Genomic DNA, 22,959 nt, shown 5'->3' with positions numbered 1-22,959 from the left:
TAAATAGAATATGCAACTAAACAAAAAAATATCAAGTATTAGCCCTCCCCCCAAACACACTCCACCCCTCCTAAAAAATGTCCCATTGATGTCCTGTAAAATTATTGATTAACCGTTGCAATACTGACGGAACTTTGGTTGTTTCAGAATTCCGCGTAAAAATTACAAGAAAGATCTTTGAGCAACGTTGGCCCTAATATTAAACTGAAAGAATATGCGGAGATGACAGCTACTCAACCGCCAATCACGAGCTGCTCTTGTTTGAACGAACAGCGTCCCCAAAGTGCTTGTGTGTGATAACAAGTCGCGAGCAAAAAAATCTCACAGTTTCAATCTTCTTTTTTAGGGAACAATATGGAAACTAATTTTGTGAAGTAAATCCTTCGTTTTCGTCAATTATCTGTTCGTTTCAACAATGCTCAGGAACAGATTATCTCGTTATTAACCCTTCTTTAAACCTCCCGTTTTCAAAAAAATACATTTTCAACTTATAAAACGTGCGCAAAACCGCTTCTTTTTGCGCATACATAAATACAAAACGCTATAATAATAAAACATCAAAAGGTTGAAATTAACTTTGTTTTAAATTCTCTTTTTTCTCCAAGTGAATAAATATATTTCACTGAGCCTATTTCATTACCACTATATGGGTGATACTGTTTCTGTTTAGACTCGGGACTCTTAGAAGGTTTCATGTTATCCATTTGTCAAAAACCTGGTGCAGCAGTCTCGAAGTTAATGACAAGATTTTAGGCAGCTAAAGGAATGGTAGAGCTAGGAACCTGTACAAACATGTACTTTGTTTTTACCGATAATAGAATTTAGTTCCCAAGTGCCAGCAGTACAGCTTCGTGGCCTGCAAACTATGGAGTACTCCCCAAGGGGGATGCGGAGAGTCTCAGGACCGAGAGGAAAGATTATTAAATTAAATCTTAAAGTACAAATCTAAAAATATAGAAGTTTTGAAACATATCGTACAAATAGTATTATGATTAAGTAATAAAGTAAGAACATTTAATACAAGGAAATCACCAGGAGTCCTACAATATTATAAAATCGAATTTTGACAAAACCTGTGAACCACAAATACTGCATTCTCAGCATTTTCAGTACTATGTAGGAAATAAAAAACACAAGGAACAAACTTGTGAAGTAACACTAAATGGTAATTTATACCTCGTGAAGGTAAGGTAGCTAGTTAATAGCACCATCCGCCAACTCTTGGATTGGCCTTTATACAATTAGTCCAGAGCAGAAATCCATAGGTCTAGACATAGTCATCTCTATTTTTAAAGTTGTGACCAGAAGGAGGGAAGCAAACTATAAACACTAGCCTCCTATGTGGGTATGCCTAACTGAATAACTGTCGAAGTTAAAACGTCCCACAGAAGAAAATATGGTCGCGTGTCCAGCAGTTTATTGCGGCTCGAGCCTTAAGTAACACAGTCAAAAGTCGCCAGCATTTTAATAATTCAATAATAAAATTTAATATTTTGAGTAATTCAGATTTATTTACTCGTTTAGTGTATGCAAACAAAGAAAAGACGATCACGACGTTACGGAATTTACCAATACACCCGCAAAAATGGGGTGGGAGGAACGAAAATGTATCAGCCTAAAGACGAAAAGATTGTGTGTGACCAGGCTATCTGCAGAGTCTACTGAGGGGAATCGAACCTCTGATTTTAGCGTTGTAAATTCGTAGACTTACCGTTGTACCAGCGGGGAGACCGAAATTAATGATAATTCGGTCCTGAAAATGAAGACATACTTGAATGCCGGATGTATGAAATAGATTCAAAACGGTGATAAGCAATTTAATACCAACATCTGAATGTAAAAACAAAAATTATTTAATTACACATGACTAGTAAATTATGTACTTTATACAAACATACCAAAATATTAATCATTAAATATGTACAAGGTATAAATAGAGAAGTGGGGCCTACGAACGTTAGCCATGCCATTCGGGTTCAACTCAAAGACATTCTGATTTAGTGACCTTCTATAGTAACAAAAAGAAAAAAGCGCAACACTACGATATGTTTCAACAAACACAATTTTTCGAGACACCAGTTTCATTCTCCATCTACGTTAATCACGCCTCACGTGTTTCCCGTCACTTTGCGATTTTTATTTTTTCTCAGTATATTTCCTAACCTCTCACACCAGGCGAGTGTTGTATCAAATGAACATTTACGTGCGAAAAAGATCAAAATTTATATCCTTTCGTCAAGATCTGTGAAAGTCAGGTACTGTCGAAAACCTCTCCTGCACAGTTTTGATCATCGAGCAATTCCCCCAACCCTGGACAATTGTATTTAATAAAATAACGCATACTTCAACGTTTTAGATAGTTCAAAATTATATAACGTACCTACATGTGTTATTTTTATTTAAGTCAGTTGTATTATATCAAAATATACGGCTGCGGCGGGGAGTTGTCCGGAGAGGACAATTTTCCTACGAGGACAGTTGTCCTACAGCCAGTTACAACAACCCTTTTCAAGGCCATGTCCATTCACGTACCATGTGTAGCGTTTTGTATTGGAATGTACTTTTCTTCGCCTGGTGTGTACAGTCCTCCGCACGATAAAAAGAGTTCCGTACATCACGACATTTTCATTTCACTAATTCGTGACAAGAGTATTAGACATAAATACCTTAATTAGTACCGTAATTATAAACTAGTCAAATGATAATTATGTTTAAAGTTTACCGTTAGGGGGCCTGTAATTTTAAAATATATTAGGTTGAGGAATAATTCGTGAGCGTTTTTAAATAATTTCATTCAAGCATTACATGCAAGACTATACAATACTTCAATGCATGAACACATTACACCCAAAACATTTATTATGATACTTTATTTCATGTAATACCTAGGTATATAGTATGCATTGTTTTAAACGAAATTGCAAGAAATTAACTGCGAAAAGCAGATGGTGTCGAAAATGCTCGATTTTGTCCACTTGACATTCCATTTAATGAGCTGAAAATGAAAGCAAAAATTAAAGACATATGAAAATCAAACACCATCTATTAGAGCAAAAAATTATCTACCAAATGACATGAAATATTTTGCGAAAGCGTTTTCATTTATGAATATATTTTTTTAACTTGAAAAAACGCTCACGAATTATTCCTCAATCCAATATATTAACTGAATAGAAGTACTTCGGCATATTTTCATCATGTACGATATAGTGACAGTGACGTCAGTAACTAGTTATTATTCATTTTTTTAAATAATTAAGTGATATAAAAACTTGTATTTTATTTCTGTATGTTTGTGTACGAAATATGAAGTTATTTTCATGGTTCTTCATATGCCGCAATGAGCAGTGTTGTGTTGTCATTTGATTAGGGCTAGCGAAACGTTAGCACACTCGATTTTTGGTCGTATGTATTGTTTGTATATTTAAATAATGTTTTGTAGTAATATCTAAAACGTTAGAGTCATACGGCTCAAAGGATAAGCATATTGAGCGACAGGGATTCGAACCCGCGACATTCAGGTTGCAAGTCAAGCGATATTACTACCAGACTATTTTAGGCCTCGCTAGTTTGGTTTGTCTTGAATTTCGCACAAAGCTACACGAGGGCTATCTGCAGCCGTCCCTAATTCAGTCGCGTAAGACTAGAGGGAAAGCAGCTAGTCATCATAACCTACCTCCAACTATTGGGCTACTCTTTTACCAACGAATAGTGGGATTGACCGTCACATTAGAACGCCTACACAGCTAAGAGAGCGAGCATGTTTAGTGTGGCGGGGATTGGAACCCGTGACCCTCAGATTACGAGTTCGGTGCCTTAACCACCTGGCCTTAAGTTTAAGTTTAAGCCTTATTTTAAGTAACAATTTATACACATCGTTTATCACAACATACGAGTCTATATAAAAGGTTATAGTATGAGTAACATATGTCCTGTAGTCTCTTCCCCGTTTCCTTTATAAAAGTGTTCTGCGTCTAATCGTATTTTGGATAAAAATAATTAAATAATTAACACGTAACATTTCCAAAGTAGGCGCTAACAAGATCGACCACTAACTCAGCTGTTAAACTTTTCACATGGATGAGTTTTCAAGTTGTTGCAGGTGGAGCTAAGTTGGTGGGTTTGTTTATTTCTTTGTTCAAGTTAAGCACAAAGATTCACAATGGCCTAACTGTGCTCTGCCCAGCAGGGCTATCGAAACTCTGTTTCTAGCGATGCAAATCCGTAAGCATAGCAGTGTGCCATTGGGAAGCACGTCGGTGGGACGCGAAAAAAAAAAAAAAAGTATAATCTACAAGTCCAATGTGAATTTCCTGTGTACATATACACACACACCATTGTACTGACTCCTAGTCCCACCATTCGCCTACACAGATTCACTAGTTTTCTTTCCTTCAACTTCATAAAAACCGCATAATACTTTTTACAACTGTGTGAAAAAAACACCAAAAAATGCATCCCATCCACTAATATTAAGTGTTTAAAATGTTAGTTTATTACTATGTTTTATGTTGTTTTACTTTTATTTACTTCTAGGGTTCTACTTTTTAAAAAAAAATATCCAAAAGTGGTACGCAAGCCTGAAAAGTTTGAGAACCATTGTTCCACGTGATGTTGGTTCGAACTGGTTCAACGAAAACACTTCAAATGACCGGTTTCACGACCCAGAAAATGCTGCTGGTGTTTTTCTTATTCTGTTCCTAGTCGCCCCAAACTTTTCAGTTATGTATAATTAATTTGTACAATCGATGCTGTTAAGGAACAGCATAATGACACAAATCACGATTCCTGGAAAACCACAGAAGAGCGTTCGTTACAAACATGTACGGCGTAACACTTGTTTTGAAGTTGATAAATAACAGAAACAGCAAAGGGAAACACCTCAACGAACACGGATATCAAACCGACCATAGAATCATTTCATTCCCAGCCTTACTAAGTCATTTAAGAATATATAAAAAACATTTTTCTCTGCCTTTCTTATGCTATCTTAAGTACAAAGGAACTTGTTTTTACCAGCATTCCTACATCACCTTAAGAATATAAACTTCCCCCAACCTTCCTATGCCATTTTAAGAACATATAAAACTTGTTCACAGCCTTCCTATAATATTTTAAGTAAAAATTTCATTCCCAGCCTTCCTACACAATCTGCAGTATTAAACGTCATCTCCCGACTTTTTTAGAACATAAAAATAACTCACATTAATTACGAAACTGTAGTAATGTACTACGACTCATACATATCAATATACATACAACGAATGGTTACAAATCGAAATAAAAAAAACTATCGTGAGGTATTACTGGATTTACGGCCGAAAACATATTAACAGTGATGGTTCCCAATTGATCAAAAATACATTCTCAGTTTATAAGAGTGAGAACTGTGTGTTAAGTTAGCTATATTCATTAACGGGCCTATTTTTTATTATTTTTACTCTATCTAAATCGGTAACTTGATTTGTGTTCGTTTATAAAATTTTGTGTAAAGCTATTCTGTTAGCCATCCCTAACTTCAAAGTGATATACTAGAAGGAAAGCAATTGTACAACACAACCTTCACCAACAAATAATGGGATTGACTATTACATCATGACTCATCCACGGCTGAAAGGGCAATTGTGTTCAGCGACAGGCATCGACTTCGAAGCCTAGCGCCCCTAACCACCTGACCATTGAAAGATAGTATTAAAAACTGGGATTCCGAGTCATAAAAATTCAGTTTATATCGAGTTCAGATGCGACCTGAAATGAAACACACACACTCTTAAAAAACAGAGATTTAAGAGCAAAAAGAGACTTCGTTTATAAGTTGTTTGACTGTACCTTTACCAGAAAATACAACTATTTGCTACTATTCTCTCACGTGGATACCGATTTTATTATCATTACTGTACTTATATTTAAAAAAAAACTTTTAAAAATGGTATTCAAATATCAGATGGTTTGTTGTCTGGAAAAGCCAACCTCATAATGAAGAATAAGTGAAAAAAATAGATATTTAAAAAAAAGAAAAAAACAGTTCAGCTATTCGCTAGTGCAGACGAAAAACAGTAAATAAATTAAAAATAAAACAAACAGTATTAAAACAAAATATATAATATTGTGTTATTAATTCTTATACTAAAATCCGATATGTAAGTTATTTAAAGAAAATTAACAATAATTATAATTCACGTACTTTATCTGATTTACACCATAATAGTTGTCGTTTTGAAAATTGATGATGCATCTCTTTATATAGTACTCGGATGATTGCTACGTCTGTTGCATCCCAATTGGCCTGGTGAGCCTCGGTATCGGCGAAAAGCCCCATCAGACGGGATATAACAGATGTGCTGTGGTTGGCATATTTCAACACACGTTGTTTTCGCTCACGAGTTCTTCGAATTGATATTAAAAAAAATGAAGCAGCGGATGATTATACAGTGTTTATGGTGTAGTATTGAGGTTTTCAGCCTTATGCCAGACATGAGTTAAACAGCCAAGTCAAAACCGTTATATTTAAGCATGGCGATCTCAAATTCAGAACTGCTGACCAGAAGGAGGGCAAAAAAGTCAGCAGGACCCGCCGCCCATCCAGACACGTTTAACTAAGCATGAACTATCATTCCCTCAAAGTTAAAGGGACGGATTGTTTTCAGCGGCTCTTCTCGGGTGGACTCGAACCTTGGACCTCCCGAACCGCTCTTTCAAATATTTACAATATTATCGCATAAATCCAAGTATATTTACTTACTTAACATCCATTTTTTAACAAATACTTAGATTTTAAAGATAGATGAAAGAGAGACAATTGTACTTTGAATTACTTTAATGAAAGACAACTGCACTATAAATTACTTTACCTTACACTCCAAAAGAGAAACGACATTTTCGTGATGCAAGTCGGTCAGCTCCTACAAGATAAAACACAACTACTTCAGAAACAATTAAAACAGTTAACAGAAGTGGATAAAAAAAATTTCCAGCTTTTGTTTCAAAATACATTTTGAGACGGCTAAAAATAATTTTGTTTTAATTTGTTTATTTTTTAACTCATCCGTGAAATAGATTTTCCACTAAACTCTTAACCCGCACTCTTCCGTTGCGTTATCTGCAAGTCCGATAACCTACAACGCTAAAATCTTGTGTTCGATTCGCCGCGATGAACAAAACGCATATACTCTATTGTCCAGCTTTGCGCTACAAAACACAGCCAACCTACGACATATACGAAGCAGTGTTTTAGTACTACGCTAACCCTCGACGAGTGGGTTTGTTTTGTTTATATTCAAACCTTACTGTGTATGTTTGATGGATCATTTTGTTATACTAACCTAGTCTACATCTATCTGCATGAAAACCTATTTGTACAAGATCTGTATAGTTACCATGACATAGATTTTTCGATCTCCTGTCACTTCCTGCCAAAGAAAACTTGTAAAAGTCAACATGATTGACCTTGAAAGAAGCTTAGAGGGCGCCTCAACATCCAGATATCTTCAAAGGATTATCGCTTATACACACAGACGTTCTAAGTTCGTGCTTTACCAGAGCCATGATTATCAAGAGGCAAAAGGAACGAAAACATTAAACGAATATAATTACTTTAAAGCGCATAGCTAAATAATGGGCTGGCTATATGTGCTACGACCACGTCTAGTACCGAAACCCGGTTTATAGCTTTACGAGTCTGAAAAAAATCGCTGACAAACTGAGGGAAACAAAATTCTAACACTATACTTAACACCTATCTTGAAACGTATCCAACTCCACGATATCAATCTTGTATTTAATTGTATGTTGATACCTACCGTACAAGGCATTTATGTTAGATTTAGAAACCTTTACTCGTTTAACATGCAAACAGAAGTCACGTGGTGAATGTCTTATTCTAGAACTGCCGATACAGTTACACACGAACATTTTTTGCTTGTTGTTTTCATTTCGCGCAAAGCTACACGAGGGCTATCTGCGCTAGCCTGTTCGTGCGTTGAGACAAATTACATCAATAAACTTGACAAAAGAACGACAAACAGTCGTAATTTGCATACTGAGAAAATGAAAACAGTAACACAAAAATCACAAACAGATCTTAACAGGAAATGTTGGGCACTGATAATTGGGATAACATGCTTAACATTTAAAAACATGGTTCTAACATCTACACACACACACACACACGAAAATTTTTATCGCCATTTTTATTAACATTAATGTTTTTTATTATCTATGTTGAATAAACGCTGTAACGAGTCCCCACTGCTTTTATTGTTTTTTATTCATACAGTTAATGTTATTACACGTTCGCTCCCATCTCGGCTCCCCCTGTCACCTTATTTTCGGTTAACGACCTCAGTTGAAGCGTACCAGCGAGTACTGAAGTCCAAGTGGGCGAAAAGCGTCTTTTAACTAAAAAGCAAACAAAACATTCTCAAACAATTTCTAAAAGTGTAGATTAATAAAAATAGTTTGTTATTTGTTTGTTTCTCTCTTCTATTACAAAGTCACGTTGGACAATCTTCTGTGTCCACCGTGGATAATCAAACCCCAGATCTTAGCGTTGTGAATTCGTAAACTTACCGCTCTAACCAGGAGCTATGCCCCCCCCTCCAAAAAAAAAACACATCTCGCTCTTCACACTAGGGCCGTGGTTTCCTTTTAATAATAACGATACAATCCTACTATCCCATCAGAGTAGCCCAAGGGTTTGCGGTGGGTGTTAATTTTCTTTCTAGACTAAGAATTAACAAAAAGGGGTGGAGTGGAGGAAATCTAACGTATACATTGCGTCGTTCAAGTTGTTACTGTTTTAAAAAGCAGGAAAAGTGACCATAGTATCTACATCGAATGCAGCTAAGTATGTACAATGTATGTGTGACAGTCCCAGACTAACAGTGTATTTTAATAATACCCGAGTACGACCCAAAGGTTCAAGAATAGTTGTCTTCAATTTCAAATTTGTTGACTGAAGTACAGCACTCCACTCGGCAGCAACATGGCTACTCCTAACCGAATAGTTGGATTGACTGTCACTTTTATAACGCGCCCATAGTAGAAAGTGTGAAGAGTATTCCCAGTACATTAACTATTAGTCCACGCTATTCTTTTTAAAAGAAAGTTTTCAGTGTGCCCTAGATTATTCAATTGTTACACAGCTTTCCACCTTCCACCCCTCGTTCACTCGAAACACCACTAAATATCCTAGGAGACGGCCAAATCTCGATCTACAGTCATGACAATGTTTAACATACAATCCACCACTGAAATTTCCAGAATTGTAATAATAATAAAGGACAATTAAAACTTGGCACTGAAATCCTGTTTCCGTCACTGATTTCGATGTAAAGCAAATTACAACAGGAACTTTGTGGAATGAACGAGTCTTGGAAATAAAGATTAAGCTGAAGAACAAAAAATCGTGTGGTTGATAGTTAAACAACATCCGACTAATTTCTTTAAAATTATAGTAAACACGGCCACAAACCTTCAATATTTTGATTTCTTTTGCCAGAAGATTTTGCGATTTTACCAGATTCTTCTTCGTTATACTCTTAACAGCCACTGCAAAATCGTGTTTCTGGAAAAAAATAAATACTGTATGATTAATGTGAAATTGTTGTATAAATTATAGATAATTTATAAAGGATAGGTTTGCAGTGAAGCACAACAGCCTATAATTTGTGGCAGTTACAGTATAGGAAAAACAACTTTCGTGATAATATATACTATCCGTAAAAACAAAACGTAAGCATCACTACTACTTGAAATAGCAACCACAACACAAACCAAACAAATAACTAGATGTAGTACCGCAGAGTCCCCGAAAGTATTCTATTTTAAGTGCAAATAAAATTAACATTAAGAATAGCATTTTTTTTTAAGTTCATACGTCATGTTGTATTGAGCCTACAGAGTGCGTAATTCTTCTTGAGCGTTAGCACGTTTTACTAACGACACGATATTGCAACGTTAAAAACTTTCCTTATATGACGTCATTTTAGTGTACACAAACTGACTGACAGATAACACACCATTGTACAATGTTGCGAGTGGTTACAATAGATGATCCCTCCAGGCGGTCTTCAGTCCTTCCCTTTCGAGGATTGGTTTGGTTTGTGTTGAATTTCGCACAAAGCTACACGAGGACTATTTGCGCTACCGCCCCTAATTTAGCAGTACAAGACTAGAGGAAAGGAAGCTAGTCATCACCACCCACCGCCAACTCTTAGGCTACTCTTTTACCCACAAACAGTAAGACTGACCGTTACATTATAACGCTCTCACGGCTGAAAGGGCAAGCATGTTTGGTGGGACCAGGATTCGAACCCGCGACTCTCAGATTACGAGTCGAGTGCCTTAACCACCTGGCCATGCCGGGCCTCCTTTTGAGGAAATATATCACTACTTGATAATGAGTAACCTATGTGAAATAAAAATGGGTCTCAGAATGGCTGGTATGGCTATTAACTCTTTGTTAACCTGAAAATGACCTAGGAGGTCGAAACGTTGTTCTCTCCTTATCAATAAGTGTTAATACCCATACCAGCTGTTCTGAGATACAATAACTCACCACATTCCGTTACTATTTCCACGAGCCGAACATGATTCAGTGGCTAGTGTGCTGGACTATGGATATTGGAAGTCCAACATTTGCATCTTGTTATCGCAAGCAAACAGAAAAGATGCGGATACACTTTGGAAAACACGGAGCTAGTAGATCACAATACTTTGCAATAAACAACTGTTATCAATTATATTTTAAGTAAATGGAAGTATTTAGGTAAAATTAATAACAAAACAACATTTATTTTATTTCATTTTTGGAATAATAATTATTATTCAGTTAGTCAACAGTCTGCCTGTTTGAAGTTAAGCCCAAAGCTTAAGTAATTATATTTAATGCTATAACTCGTTGAAAATATTGCTTTGTCTGGTGCATCTCGCAACCTAGAGGAGGACCCCCCGTCGTTTTGTAAGTACAGGGCGAGGACAACATGTTGTATATACAGACTTCTCTTTACAGTGCAGCTAAGAGCAATAATGGCTCTAACAATAATATAAATCACAAAAACAAAGTTAATTCTAATAGTTCATCAACTTGCTGTATTCCGAAAAGCGTTACTGGCATCAGCTAAGCCTAACACTTAGTCAGTGACCCACGCTTTTCCTTTAATCAATTTAACACGTACGAGAGCCCACGTGTTACAAGTAGGATCTATAATTACTACAAATCATGTTCCGGCAGTTGAAGCACAAAGTACACAAAGGATTAATCTGTTCTCGATTTTTTAGTGTTGTAGGCCTGCAAGCTTACCGCTGAGCCACCAGGGGGCATCTTTGAATGGGTGTTAAAAGTTTTTTTTTGTATAAAACCATAACACAGCCAATAACATTTCGACTTTTTCAGGTTATTACGAAACATTGTTCCATAACACATGTTACATCAATGCTACATTATCTGTTAAATCTTTATAGGTTCAATGAAGTAGGTCAAGAGACAACCAACATCACACGTAATACATGAAAATATATATAAAAGGGTTACATCTGTATCATTACTCTAATCAGAAGTTAAACCTCATGTATCTTGTGTTTTAAGATACGACTTTCCAAATTCTAATCACAGCACCTATTGATGGGCCATATAAACATTATTAAAATTACAATTATGATTGAGTAGAAAAAACAACAACATACGTTTTATGTTGTTTTATTGTACGTTTTACGTTGTTCCTCCCCATTTCATTTTGGCTGTTTATAAATTTAGAGTACGTAGAAAAACTCCATTACTTAGATATAAATATTACATAGCAGAAAAAATCGCTAAAATGAATTCATTTTCATACATTGTGATATTTCGTGTAACTGATTTGATGAAGTTCAAAACTCAAGTTTTAAAATATTTCATCAGTAATTTTCATTGTAAATAAACTACAATTTGAAACATCAAATTAAGACTCCCGTACTTTATATATAGTTACACTGTTCTTGTATTTTAGAATTTACGCGCAAAACTACACCGTTTGGAACAGTCATAGCGGAGAACGGAACAGAATCAACAAACAGCACGTGCCACAACTCTTGAATGAATTCAACTTCTGACCCAGGATAGATTTGACTAATTTTTATTATGCACTCACAACTTGAACGCGTATTTTTTTATTTTCCTTTTTTTACAGCAGCAATAGCGGGACGCGAGCCATTAATCATTGGACTCAGGCACTGACTACTAATGAGTTAGTTATCAAATAGTACATACACACAACTTTTTGTTTGAAACTTTTTGCACACTGTTTACTTAAACACAAAAATTGGCAAAACGTTTGTTTGTTTTTACTGCATACATGCTCCCTTACCCCGATTACTGAATAGTAACTTCGTAGCTTACAGTGCTAAAAATAGAGTTTCAATACCTACGAATAGTACAGCGTAGATAACCTATAAAAACAAAGTTTGAAACTGAAATAAAAATATATTCAGCTATAATAAACAGATCTCTGCGACTTCTGTCCGTTCTTCTTTCATTTGCGCAGACTAATACGGTTGTCGACTGGACTGGTTTGTCCGTTTTTGAATTTCGCGCAAAGCTACACGAGGGCTATCTGCGCTAGCCGTCCCTAATTTAGCAGTGTAAGACTATAGGGAAGGCAACTAGTCATCACCACCCAGCGCCAACTCTTGGGCTACTCTTTGACCAACGAATAGTGGGATCGACCGTTACATTCTAACGCCCCCACGGCTGAAAGGGCGAGCATGTTTGGTGCGACGGAGATTCGAATCCACGATCTTCGGATTAGTTGTCGAGTGCCTTAGCCATCTGGCCATGCCGGGTCCCTCATCGACAGGCAAAGCTTAATTAGTATATATTTTACGTTTAATAAGAAAACGAAGTTTATAAAAATGTATTTGAAGTTCGTATACTGATTAAATTGCGATAAAAGACAGTGTTGAACATTTAAACGCTGTGAAAACGATAAACCAAGATGCCAATTAACACCATGGTACCTGTCTCGATAGAAATATCACTTCCATTTTTTTATTTTAGATATCACTGGTGATTTTAAGTTGGTTATCCAAGAAGTCCTTTTTTTGTAATTAATTCGTCGTTATCGAGAGTAGCCGTCGCATCAGTGAAACAAGGAGTTAACTACTGTGTCCCTACTGGTATCGAAACCTGATATTTAGCGTTATACGCCCACAATCTTACATCTCAATCACTGGGGAGGAGGTGAATGATGGCGGATAAATATGTCTCTAGAAGGATGGCACCCTACCTTCAATAAAGATTTTGATGAAATGCCAGAACAAAACATTCCCAGAATTCAGTTCGTTGACCCTGACTCTGCCTCCCTAAAGTAAAACTCAACGAATCCTTTCCTGTTTTCCGGCATCAGTCAGACTTCCTGAAGATAATTTTGAAACGATTGCAGTTAGTTGGCACAGTGGCAATGGCTAATTTTACTTTTTGGAATGCTTTCAAATGGACTAATTTAAAACGTATGATGTAGTTGCTGTTTAATAAAAGTTACAGTAAACACTCAAGATAACATTAAAAATTAGGGTACCAAGTGCCCCCTTCTTTTTCTGCGTATTTCTCAGGGTATTTCAATTTACACTGAATAATCCACAGGTAGGATTCCAGCAGTTACTTCTACTTTTTTGGTAAACTATAGTATACGCACGACGTTTAACAATGATTAAATCAAAGACTAAATATAGATACAATATGCACTTTTGGTGAAGGTAGAGGTTTATAGATAATTTTTTTCAAAGGTGGTTTGTTTGTTTGTTTGTATTTACAGCAAAGTGATATGAGGCTATCTGCTGTCTCCACCAGGGATAGAATTATGGTATTTAATGATGCAAGTCTGTAAACGTACAAGTTGTGGAGCAACATGGAACCTCGGCTATTCCATCCTCTAAACTAAACAAAAGCTATTATATGTATTTAGTAACATCGTAAAGCTAACCCTTATCACTCATATACTTATCAAGCTTTCTCTTAAATTCACTTAAACGTATTGCCTCCATAACATCCAAAGGCCAACCACTCCGAGAAGATAAACGGTCTCATTTGAAGATGACTAACTCCTATCCTACCAAAACGTATGTGTGTCCCCCAGTCCTAATATTCTCAGTGTTAAGTGTGAAAACGATGATGCGTCAACGTTATCAGTTCCCTTTATATTCTTAAACACTTAAATCAGATCCTTCTTAACTCTTGTGTTTTCAAGAGACAAACAATAACCCTCGTATTTAACGTTTGTCTCAAGAATATATTAAACTTACTGAACCATACGATAAAAAGTAAACTAACCCCTGGATAACATCTACTCCACCTAAAATAATACAAGGCTAAATAAACCTAAACTTTTTTTGTTAACCTGAAGATGGCCTAGGAGGTCGAAACGTTGTTCTCTGCTTTATTAGTAAAAGTATTTATACCCATACCAGCTGTCCTGATATACAAAAATTGGGAAATGTTCTTTCTTAATGACCTAACATGGTTAAACGATGTTTGCTGAAAATGTTTGAATTTCACGCAAGGCTACAAAAGAACTGTCTGTGCTAATTGTCCTTAATTTAACAGTGGTACGCTATAGGAAATGTAGCTAGTTATCACCACCCACCACACACTCTTGGGATATTCTTGTGCCAACGAATAGTGGGATTGTTCATCACTGATCACTTAACAAGTCAGTATGGTCATTCAAGCGATAGCAGTGCTCTGATTACAATAGAACAATTAGGAAATAAACAATATGCTGTCGTCAGGTTTAATTACATGTGGTTATTCTTTGGTTTTCAACCATACGCGCGAACGTCTGCCATTAAAAAAAAAATACTGTTCATGACAAGCACAGTCTTTTTATTTTTTCAAAGTTTGAAACTTTGCGTTACTTTTAACGACTAAATAATATACCTCTGCATTGCCGATCTTAAAAAATGATCCTGGGCCACCTTGTCTATTATGTTTGAGGCGTTGCACATGAACTGTTCGTCAGATTCTAAGTTACCCGTGCTACGCACGGCATTAAACGTCATCTTCATTTGACATCAGCTTCGCGCACTTTACTGCCGTTCTTCTTACTCAGGTGCGCATTCATTAAGGCAGTAAAACTGCAATAACTGCCTGATCAGTTTCATCTACGCATTTATACGATTTCTACGGGGAATCTACCCAAGTTTTTCTACCGAATTTTATCAATTTCATCTAAACTAATGCAGCCATTTCTTTACATCACCTTGTAACACCAGACAGACAAACGGTCAACTCTCTCTCTCTCATATATATATATATGTAAATACGTGGCTTAAATTTATTCATTTATTTTCTTCACATTCTGCATAAACAACGTTCAAAAATTATAACATCATTTATATCAAAGTGAAAAATGTTTACAGTTCTGTTTTGCCTGTTTAAACTGCCTTTGTGTTAAAACGAAGTAAAAATGATTAGGACCAATAGTGTAATTTCATTCTAATTCACTAAAACAACGAGTTTTAATCACAGTTAGTAAAAAACGGGTATCAGGCTCAAAACCTAGTATCAAACCACCTGCAGCAACCAATGTTTGGTGTACTTGTTTTGTTAAAAAATGGTCATTCTAGGTTAAACGGGAGCACAGTTATTCATTAGTTCTAATACCCTACTTTCACTTTCAGTAACTTATTAAACTACAATTGTTTGAAAATTTATTCTGCTATTGTCTGGAAACCCAGTAACCTAAAGATAGAAACAGTATAAAGAAAAATAGAAACAACACGAAAAGCTATCTGTGCTCTGCCCACCATTGGTTTGTATGAAACCCAGTTCCTAGCTTTATAAGTCCCCAGTCAGTGCCACTGTGGGACCCAGCAAATGTTTTTCTCTCAGTTCTCTAATGTTTCACAACTACAAGACATTTATCCCATACAGATAGACACTGAGTATTCATTATGTATCTACACCTACACATGATCCATTACTCATATATATGAAGATAATGAGTAGAAATGAAATTTAATATCTAGTCTTCACTGTGATTTTGGTTGTAAATCCAATAAAATCTTATGATTTTAACCTTTTTAATACATTTATAAATTATACTTACAGGTGTGTCTGTACTAAGTGATGCTAGATTCCTTCTGTTTAGATATTTCTCCAGAAAACCATAAATTTAATATCAATATGTCCGACTGATCGAGTTTCAGAAAATCTCTGGTTAAAAATGATACAAACAAACAAGTGAACAAGGTTGAATTAAGGATCAAATGGGCATATTAAGGTGAAAAACACTAAACCTCATTATGGGCTGTGTCCAGCTTAGCCAGGTGGTTAAGGCAGTTAACTCATAATCTGAGAGCCGCAGGTTCGAATCCCCGTCTCACCAGACATGTTTGCTCTTTCAGCTGTGGGGGCATTATAATGTGACAGCCAGTCCCACTATTTATTAGTAAAAGAGTAGTTCAGAAGTTGGAAGTGGGTGGTGATGACTAGCTGCCTTCCTGCACGTCTTACACTGCAAAATTAGGGATGGCTATCATAGATAGCCCTCGTGTAACTTTGTGTGAAATTCAAAAACAAAAACATGAGCTTTTTTTGAGCCTGGGCCTAAGGGTGTAGTCTCAATAGCCCACACTTTAATTTGCTCCTTCTCAAAAATGTCAATATGATATACAAGGCTAATATGGGCACATTTTTGTACCAGACTTTAATTTACACTGATCATGGAACTTTAACACTTTTCATAAGAAATCTTCAAGCTTAAGAATTAAAATGAATTTGCATTTTATCAATTCCCATTGTTGTTAAATGTGTTAATGGCACAGATCCAGTTCCCCATACAAAATGGACACATCCACCAAAGCAAAATAAATTCAAATAGCAGGATTTTAAGGGGGGGGAGAATTGATACTTAACTGATAAGTAAAGGGTGGGTTAAGATTTGTGCTTTATCCAAGGTTGGGAGTACAAGGACAGCCTTAAAGTACTAAATGGTCAAAAGGTCATGTTTGAAACACCAGCACCAGGAAAGAAATCCTACTACATAATCTGAACATAAAGATTAATAATAGGCTAATAAATACTTTATTTAATGAAAAATAATCAACAGTTCCTGTTGAAAAATGTAAAGCTTTTGACTGTTAGCTTGCCAAATACTGCATCCAACAAACAAACAGTATTGAGGTATGTAAACAAGTTTACCATTAATCAGATGTATAGAAGGTCTATAACCAACATTTTACACACTAATGAAGAGTATTCAGTGTTATGCAGCTATACTTCTAGCCTAGAAAAGCAAACATAAGACATTAGTACATGTCACCTTATGGCAGAGAATGGAATAAACATTTTTATAAATTTAACTGGTTAGAGGTGAGCAACCCAAATTACAAGAGCTCTTTTTTTTTCCTGAAAAAATTGGACAAAAAACAAAACAACAACAGCCACAATACATGTAACCTAATTTCAATAACTGGACAATGGGAAGATTAAACAGCTGCATACAGCTCCAGAGCCACAGGTTGCTGACCTTTGGCTTGGGGGTAATCTCAATTTGGTCACATTGTTTTGCTCAGCTGTTTAGATTTGTAAACTTAAGAAGAAAAAAAAACAACTCCTTATTTGAATTAATTCTAACCACATAAGAACAAGCAATGGTGGTTAATAAAAACAATTAATCAACAGATATGACCAAATTTAAATGTAACCTTATTTGACAGAAATTTACACAAACTAAACATATCAGTAAAACAACTTAACAGATTTATACCTGTCAAAAAGAGTAAATTCTGCTAAAAGGAACCAATTCTAGACCTCTAAATCTTTTAATTATGTATCATCATATTCAAAATCACACAAGGCCTGGCATAGCCAGGTGGTTATGGCACTCGACTCATAATCTGAGGGTTGCTGGTTCGAACCCCTGTCACACCAAACATGCTCATCCTTTCAGCCATGGGGGCATTATAATGTGACAATCAATCCCACTATGCATTGGTAAAAGAGTAGCCCAAGAGTTGGCTGTGGGTGGTGATAACTAGCTGCCTTCCCTCTAATCTTACACTTCAAAATTAGGGACGGCTAGTGCAAATAGCCCTCGTGTAGCTTTGTGTGAAATTCAAAAACAAACAAACACAATCATCTTATTGTTATTCTACTTGAATATACCTCTTATGGAATGCTTTGTATTTTAAGTAAACAAGTTAAATTATTTCTAAATTAACGTTCCAGAGAAAATTAGTTAACATCTCAAAAGCTTCAATTCTTTTAGACAAGGTTGGTTTTCCATAACACAATTTCAGCCCATCAGTCATTAAACGCATATTGCACTTTCTGCCATTGATCAGAAATTTGTTTCAAAACATATGACGATGCTTCATGGAACTTTTGGTCTACCTATGAAAAGGTAGAATATAATATGGTTTTGATTAGTTTTCAGCCAAAAAGACAATTTTCTTGAATGTTGTCACTGTATGATGGGTAAATATGAATTTGTGACTAGAAGCTGGTAGCATCCACAAAGGTTTAGTGAGTTAAACTGAACAACTTGGTACTTAGAAGTGAAAAACATAACTGTCACATCTGAATACATCTTAAGACATTGCAGTGAATGTTTTTTAAATGGATACAATGGATGCTCTTAATTTAATACATTAACATTTATCATTATGAGTAATTTACATTAATAGAAAATTATAATTTGTTTTTATTTCAAAACAAGAAATTTAAGATTCTGAGATGCATTCAATTTTATTATCACTGCACATCATATATATTTATTTAAAGAATTACATTCAGTCTGAGGTTATTTGCTTTAAGAAGGGCATTGAATCATTGGAAGGGGTTCAATTGTTATACTAGGCAAGGTCAAGATATCTGACATTATTTTCTCTTGAGAAAACAGAGTTAGAGGTGTTCAAAATTGTGAAGGGAATTAATAATGTTGATACATGATTTTTTAATTACTTAATAGCAAAAAAAGTAGGAATAATAGACACAAAGGTAAAAATCATCTTCAGCTTAGACAGTTTCATTTTTCTAACAGAATGGCTGGCCTTTGAAATGAGTTCCCTTCAGATGAGTTAAATGCATTTAACTTCAGGGAGTTTAAGGGAAGGCTTCATAAATATTTAAAGTTATGAGGACTGACTTTCAGTGTTTTTTTTTTTTTATTTTAAAGTTTAGAGGATAAGGCACCCTAGGTAGACAAACAGCTTTCTTGTTGTTACTAAATTACATGTATGCATTTCTACGCGCGCGCGCGCGTGTGTGTGTGTGTGTGTGTGTGTGTGTAAAAACAACAAAGGTATAATTTTCAATAGATAATCTTTTTCAGGGGTAAACAAGAAAGCATCACCTATCAACTAGGTGTTAAATTTTTAATGTTATCTGCTAACATTTTTTTTTGTCTTATGCTGTTGTTTTTCTTATCATGAATACATATAGGTAACTAGTACTAGTTAAGCCTAATTTTTGCTTACAAATGCTGTGTAGCACTTTTACAATCCATATCAAAATATGTGCATCAACTTAATATTCCACAAAATAATTGAATGAAAATAAAAATAGTTAAGATGTCTAACATGGATGCAAAGAACAAATTTGACATTTGTCAAAGCAAGTTTTAATATACATTTCGGAATTTTTAAGAAACAAAACTTTACTTAATTCACCTTTTTGTCAATTCAGGTGAGCAAAAAAACTTGTGTTGTGGAACCAAATACACAACATTTATAATGTACTTTGTTGAAAAAAAAATCATCAGTGCTGAACAAACAAACAACATAGCTTAAGTAAAGTTTTAAGTGCAGTTTAAGGTTTTGTTACTTTTATTTCTTAAACAGAAAAACAGATATTTAGAAGTGAGTACAGTAGAGACTAACAAAATATTTATCAAGATTTTAAAAAATTAATGTAAAATATGTATCAGTACTTGAATTTTTCTCTTCAGAAACATTAAATGATGAAATTCAAAAGGATTCTGGGAAGGCATGCTGAAGGCCTATGATAGTCAGATAGTTGTATCTGACAATTACTGGTCAAATACATGTTCTAAAAAGTCTTGAAGCAATATGTTTAGATACTTATTCCTTAAAATTAGTTCTAGATCTGTTTACTTTATAAAATTAAAGTGTTGGGAAAACATTCTACATGAATAAAACACAGAAATTCAAAATTGTATATAGCAACTGCAAGTCTTTTAAACTGATGTTCAACTTTACACTATACAAGAGACAGGATTCAAATGACAACAAAAAGCCTCTTGGCCCATTTTGACCATTCCATTTGTTTCATTAAATACCTTTCTGCAATATCCAAGTTTTTAAGTATTAATCAAACCTGCTCTCAAATGCAACAGGATTAGAACAATTTATCACTTCTGAGTAGTGTCTTTTAAAAGCTTAAAATTACCTAATTTGTAGACAACTCCTATCACATCAAATCTTAAATTATGTTCTCTTGGTCTACTATGCTCACACACAAAATGATGCATCAATCCTTTCTATTGCCTTTATACACTTGAACACATCAACCAAATCCCCTCCAAGAGTTTTCCAGAAAGAACAATCTGTCCAAATTTTACAGCCCACCTATACTGGACTGTGATGTTTCGTGCCTCATCCATAATAATTTTTATATTTGTTTATGGCATTAAACATTACATAGACAGAATCCTTCTGCCACATAATTAGGTGTAATGTGCGATATGTACACAAATTTGTGAATAATTTGATTTTTAACATGTTATCATTTATTTGAGTAAAACTCTTCTTGTTAAACTTTAAATCAGTTATCCTTTTTAGGTTTAAAATTTTCCATAAAAGGAAAATAACTAACATATTAAAAAGGACACAAGTTTCCCTGACATAAACAAAGGAAGTAAAATTATATGTTTAAAATTAATTCATTATAAAAACAAACAAGGTTGTTTGTCACATAATACAGGTGATTTAAAACTTAGGAAATTTAAAAAAACAAAAGGTTTGTTAAGTAGCTAATACAACCTTCAAACTCTGCAAAACCAAGGTATGGGATATATGCACTATAATTTCATATTAATTTAGCATATAAAAAACGTACAAGCAAATTCACGTTTGTCACCAAAACTTTTGCTATTATCCTCAATTTCTTGTATATACTGTAAAAGGATTGCAACACAGTTTGTTAATAGTATCTTGGACTAAAATGTAATAAAATTAAATGATTAAATAAGTTTGATATTCCAAGACAGACATTGACACCTGTAATTTTATAATTTATGAAAACACCACAAGTTCCTTTAACAATTTCACAACAGGCATTATATATACCTTTTAATATAAAAATCATTAAAATTAAAAAAGCATATAATGACATGTTGCGATTGCTAAGCTTCAGTACTATTAAACTTTGTGATTATCTTTCTGGCTATACAAACACATTGCTTCAGTATTACGAGAGAGACATTTTAAAATTCAATACTGAATTGAGATCGCAGTAAAAAAAAAAGGTTTTGTTACGTTAGTCTTAGGAATATGCCTCACTTATTGCTACTCACTAACTAAATTACTGAATGAAATAGCAATAACAGAATTTAAATTCGTTTGAGTTATCAGTGAAAGTTTACTATTCATTGACGTCGAGAAAACCCACTTGTAGAGAAATATATATGCACAAACGGCTCGTTTGGGTTGAGAAAATGATGACCGAAGAAGGTCGAAACGTTGTTCGCTCTTCTACGTAAAATATTTTCTCAACCCAAACGAGCCGTTTTTGCATATATATTTTACTATTCACTATTTCGAGAGTGTTATAAGCAGTAAATAACAACTAATACTTACTATTTTATGTCTTCCCTTAAATACAACGGCAAAAGCTCCGTGTCCGATGAGGTCCTTGGTATTATACTCGTAATCCCCTACAGTTTCCATATCTTTGTTTTAAAATCTTATCATGTACCTCCAAGTAAACTTTCTTCTGAAATAAAATACATCTAAAAAATTTAGCCTGCAGTAATAAAAGGATAATGTGTATCACAACGTTTTTCTTCTGAAATCAAGAACAGAAGGAACATATTCTTTAACATGTTCACATACAACCTACTACTAAATTGTCAGTGTTTATAACTACTAACGCGTTTTGTCATTCACATCAGCTGTTTTGAGCATGCCTATTACGTTAAGTACTAGACTAAAACATAGATGAACGCCATCGTTTGACAGAATTTAATACTATATAACATGTTTATTTCATATTCTGCGTATATCGTATTCATTATCATTTACACTTTATAAGATAAATCTGACCGGAAACTTTCATTACAGGATAATAATTTAAGACCATCTGCTCTACCTGGGAAATGTGATAATTCCTTTTTTTAATATATGTTTAAAACAGATACTTATAAATATAACTTTATAAAACTCATTCCAAAAATTCCGCTGAGCCATCATCTGTGATATGATGAGATGGCACCGCCAATATTGCAAAATATTACACCACAACATAATGTTCTGGGATAGCATAGAATTTATTGGTATATCTGGACTGCCCTATTCCCTAAACTAAAACTATTATATCTATTTAAAAATCCTAAAGCTAGTCCTTTTTATTTATATATTTATCAAATTTTTTCTTAAATCTACTGCCTCTTCAACCTATTCTAAAAGCCAACTAACCCGTTAGAAAAAATAAAACTGTCTTAACTGAAGATAACCCTTATCTTGCTAAAATTTATATTTGTGCCCTCTAGCTCTACTATTCTCACTGTTAAGTAGAAAATAAATTATGAACCAACAATATCAATTCCCTTTGTAGTCTTAAACATTTCAGTCATATCCTTCTAACTTTTTTTTTGCAAAAGAAAACAATTTAAGAGATTTCGACCTCTCCTCGCATGCCAATCCCTCCATCCCAGACACCATTCTAATGCTCCTTCTATGAAACCTATCCAACAATTCAATCTCCTTATCAAGGTGAGGAGTGCAACACCAAACTCAACACTC

The 22,959-nt window shown here is 34.8% G+C and overlaps 1 protein-coding gene across 10 annotated transcripts in view; it reads right to left on the bottom strand.

The window, feature by feature from the left end:
- The window catches only part of LOC143253873 (serine/threonine-protein kinase unc-51-like), a 72,014-nt gene extending 49,922 nt beyond the window's left edge, over positions 1-22,092 (bottom strand). For 3 of the 10 annotated variants that reach the window (XM_076508362.1, XM_076508372.1, XM_076508366.1), the window contains exons 1-3: positions 21,796-22,092; positions 9,473-9,565; positions 6,852-6,902 (exon numbers count right to left, since the gene is read on the bottom strand). In XM_076508362.1, the coding sequence (XP_076364477.1) occupies positions 6,852-6,902; positions 9,473-9,565; positions 21,796-21,885 (234 nt within the window). In that variant the 5' untranslated portion in view covers positions 21,886-22,092. Of the gene's footprint in view, positions 1-6,184; positions 6,387-6,851; positions 6,903-7,376; positions 7,700-9,472; positions 9,566-21,795 lie in introns of those variants that run through there. The other 7 variants (XM_076508363.1, XM_076508367.1, XM_076508368.1 and 4 more) reach the window with 5 other exon arrangements.
- Positions 22,093-22,959: the final 867 nt, after the last annotated feature.

Source organism: Tachypleus tridentatus, chromosome 6 (assembly GCF_004210375.1).
Source record: "Tachypleus tridentatus isolate NWPU-2018 chromosome 6, ASM421037v1, whole genome shotgun sequence".
NCBI classification, from domain to species: domain Eukaryota; kingdom Metazoa; phylum Arthropoda; class Merostomata; order Xiphosura; family Limulidae; genus Tachypleus; species Tachypleus tridentatus.
The sequence above is the reverse complement of the archived record's forward strand: the minus strand, read 5'-3'. Positions and strand labels throughout refer to the sequence as shown.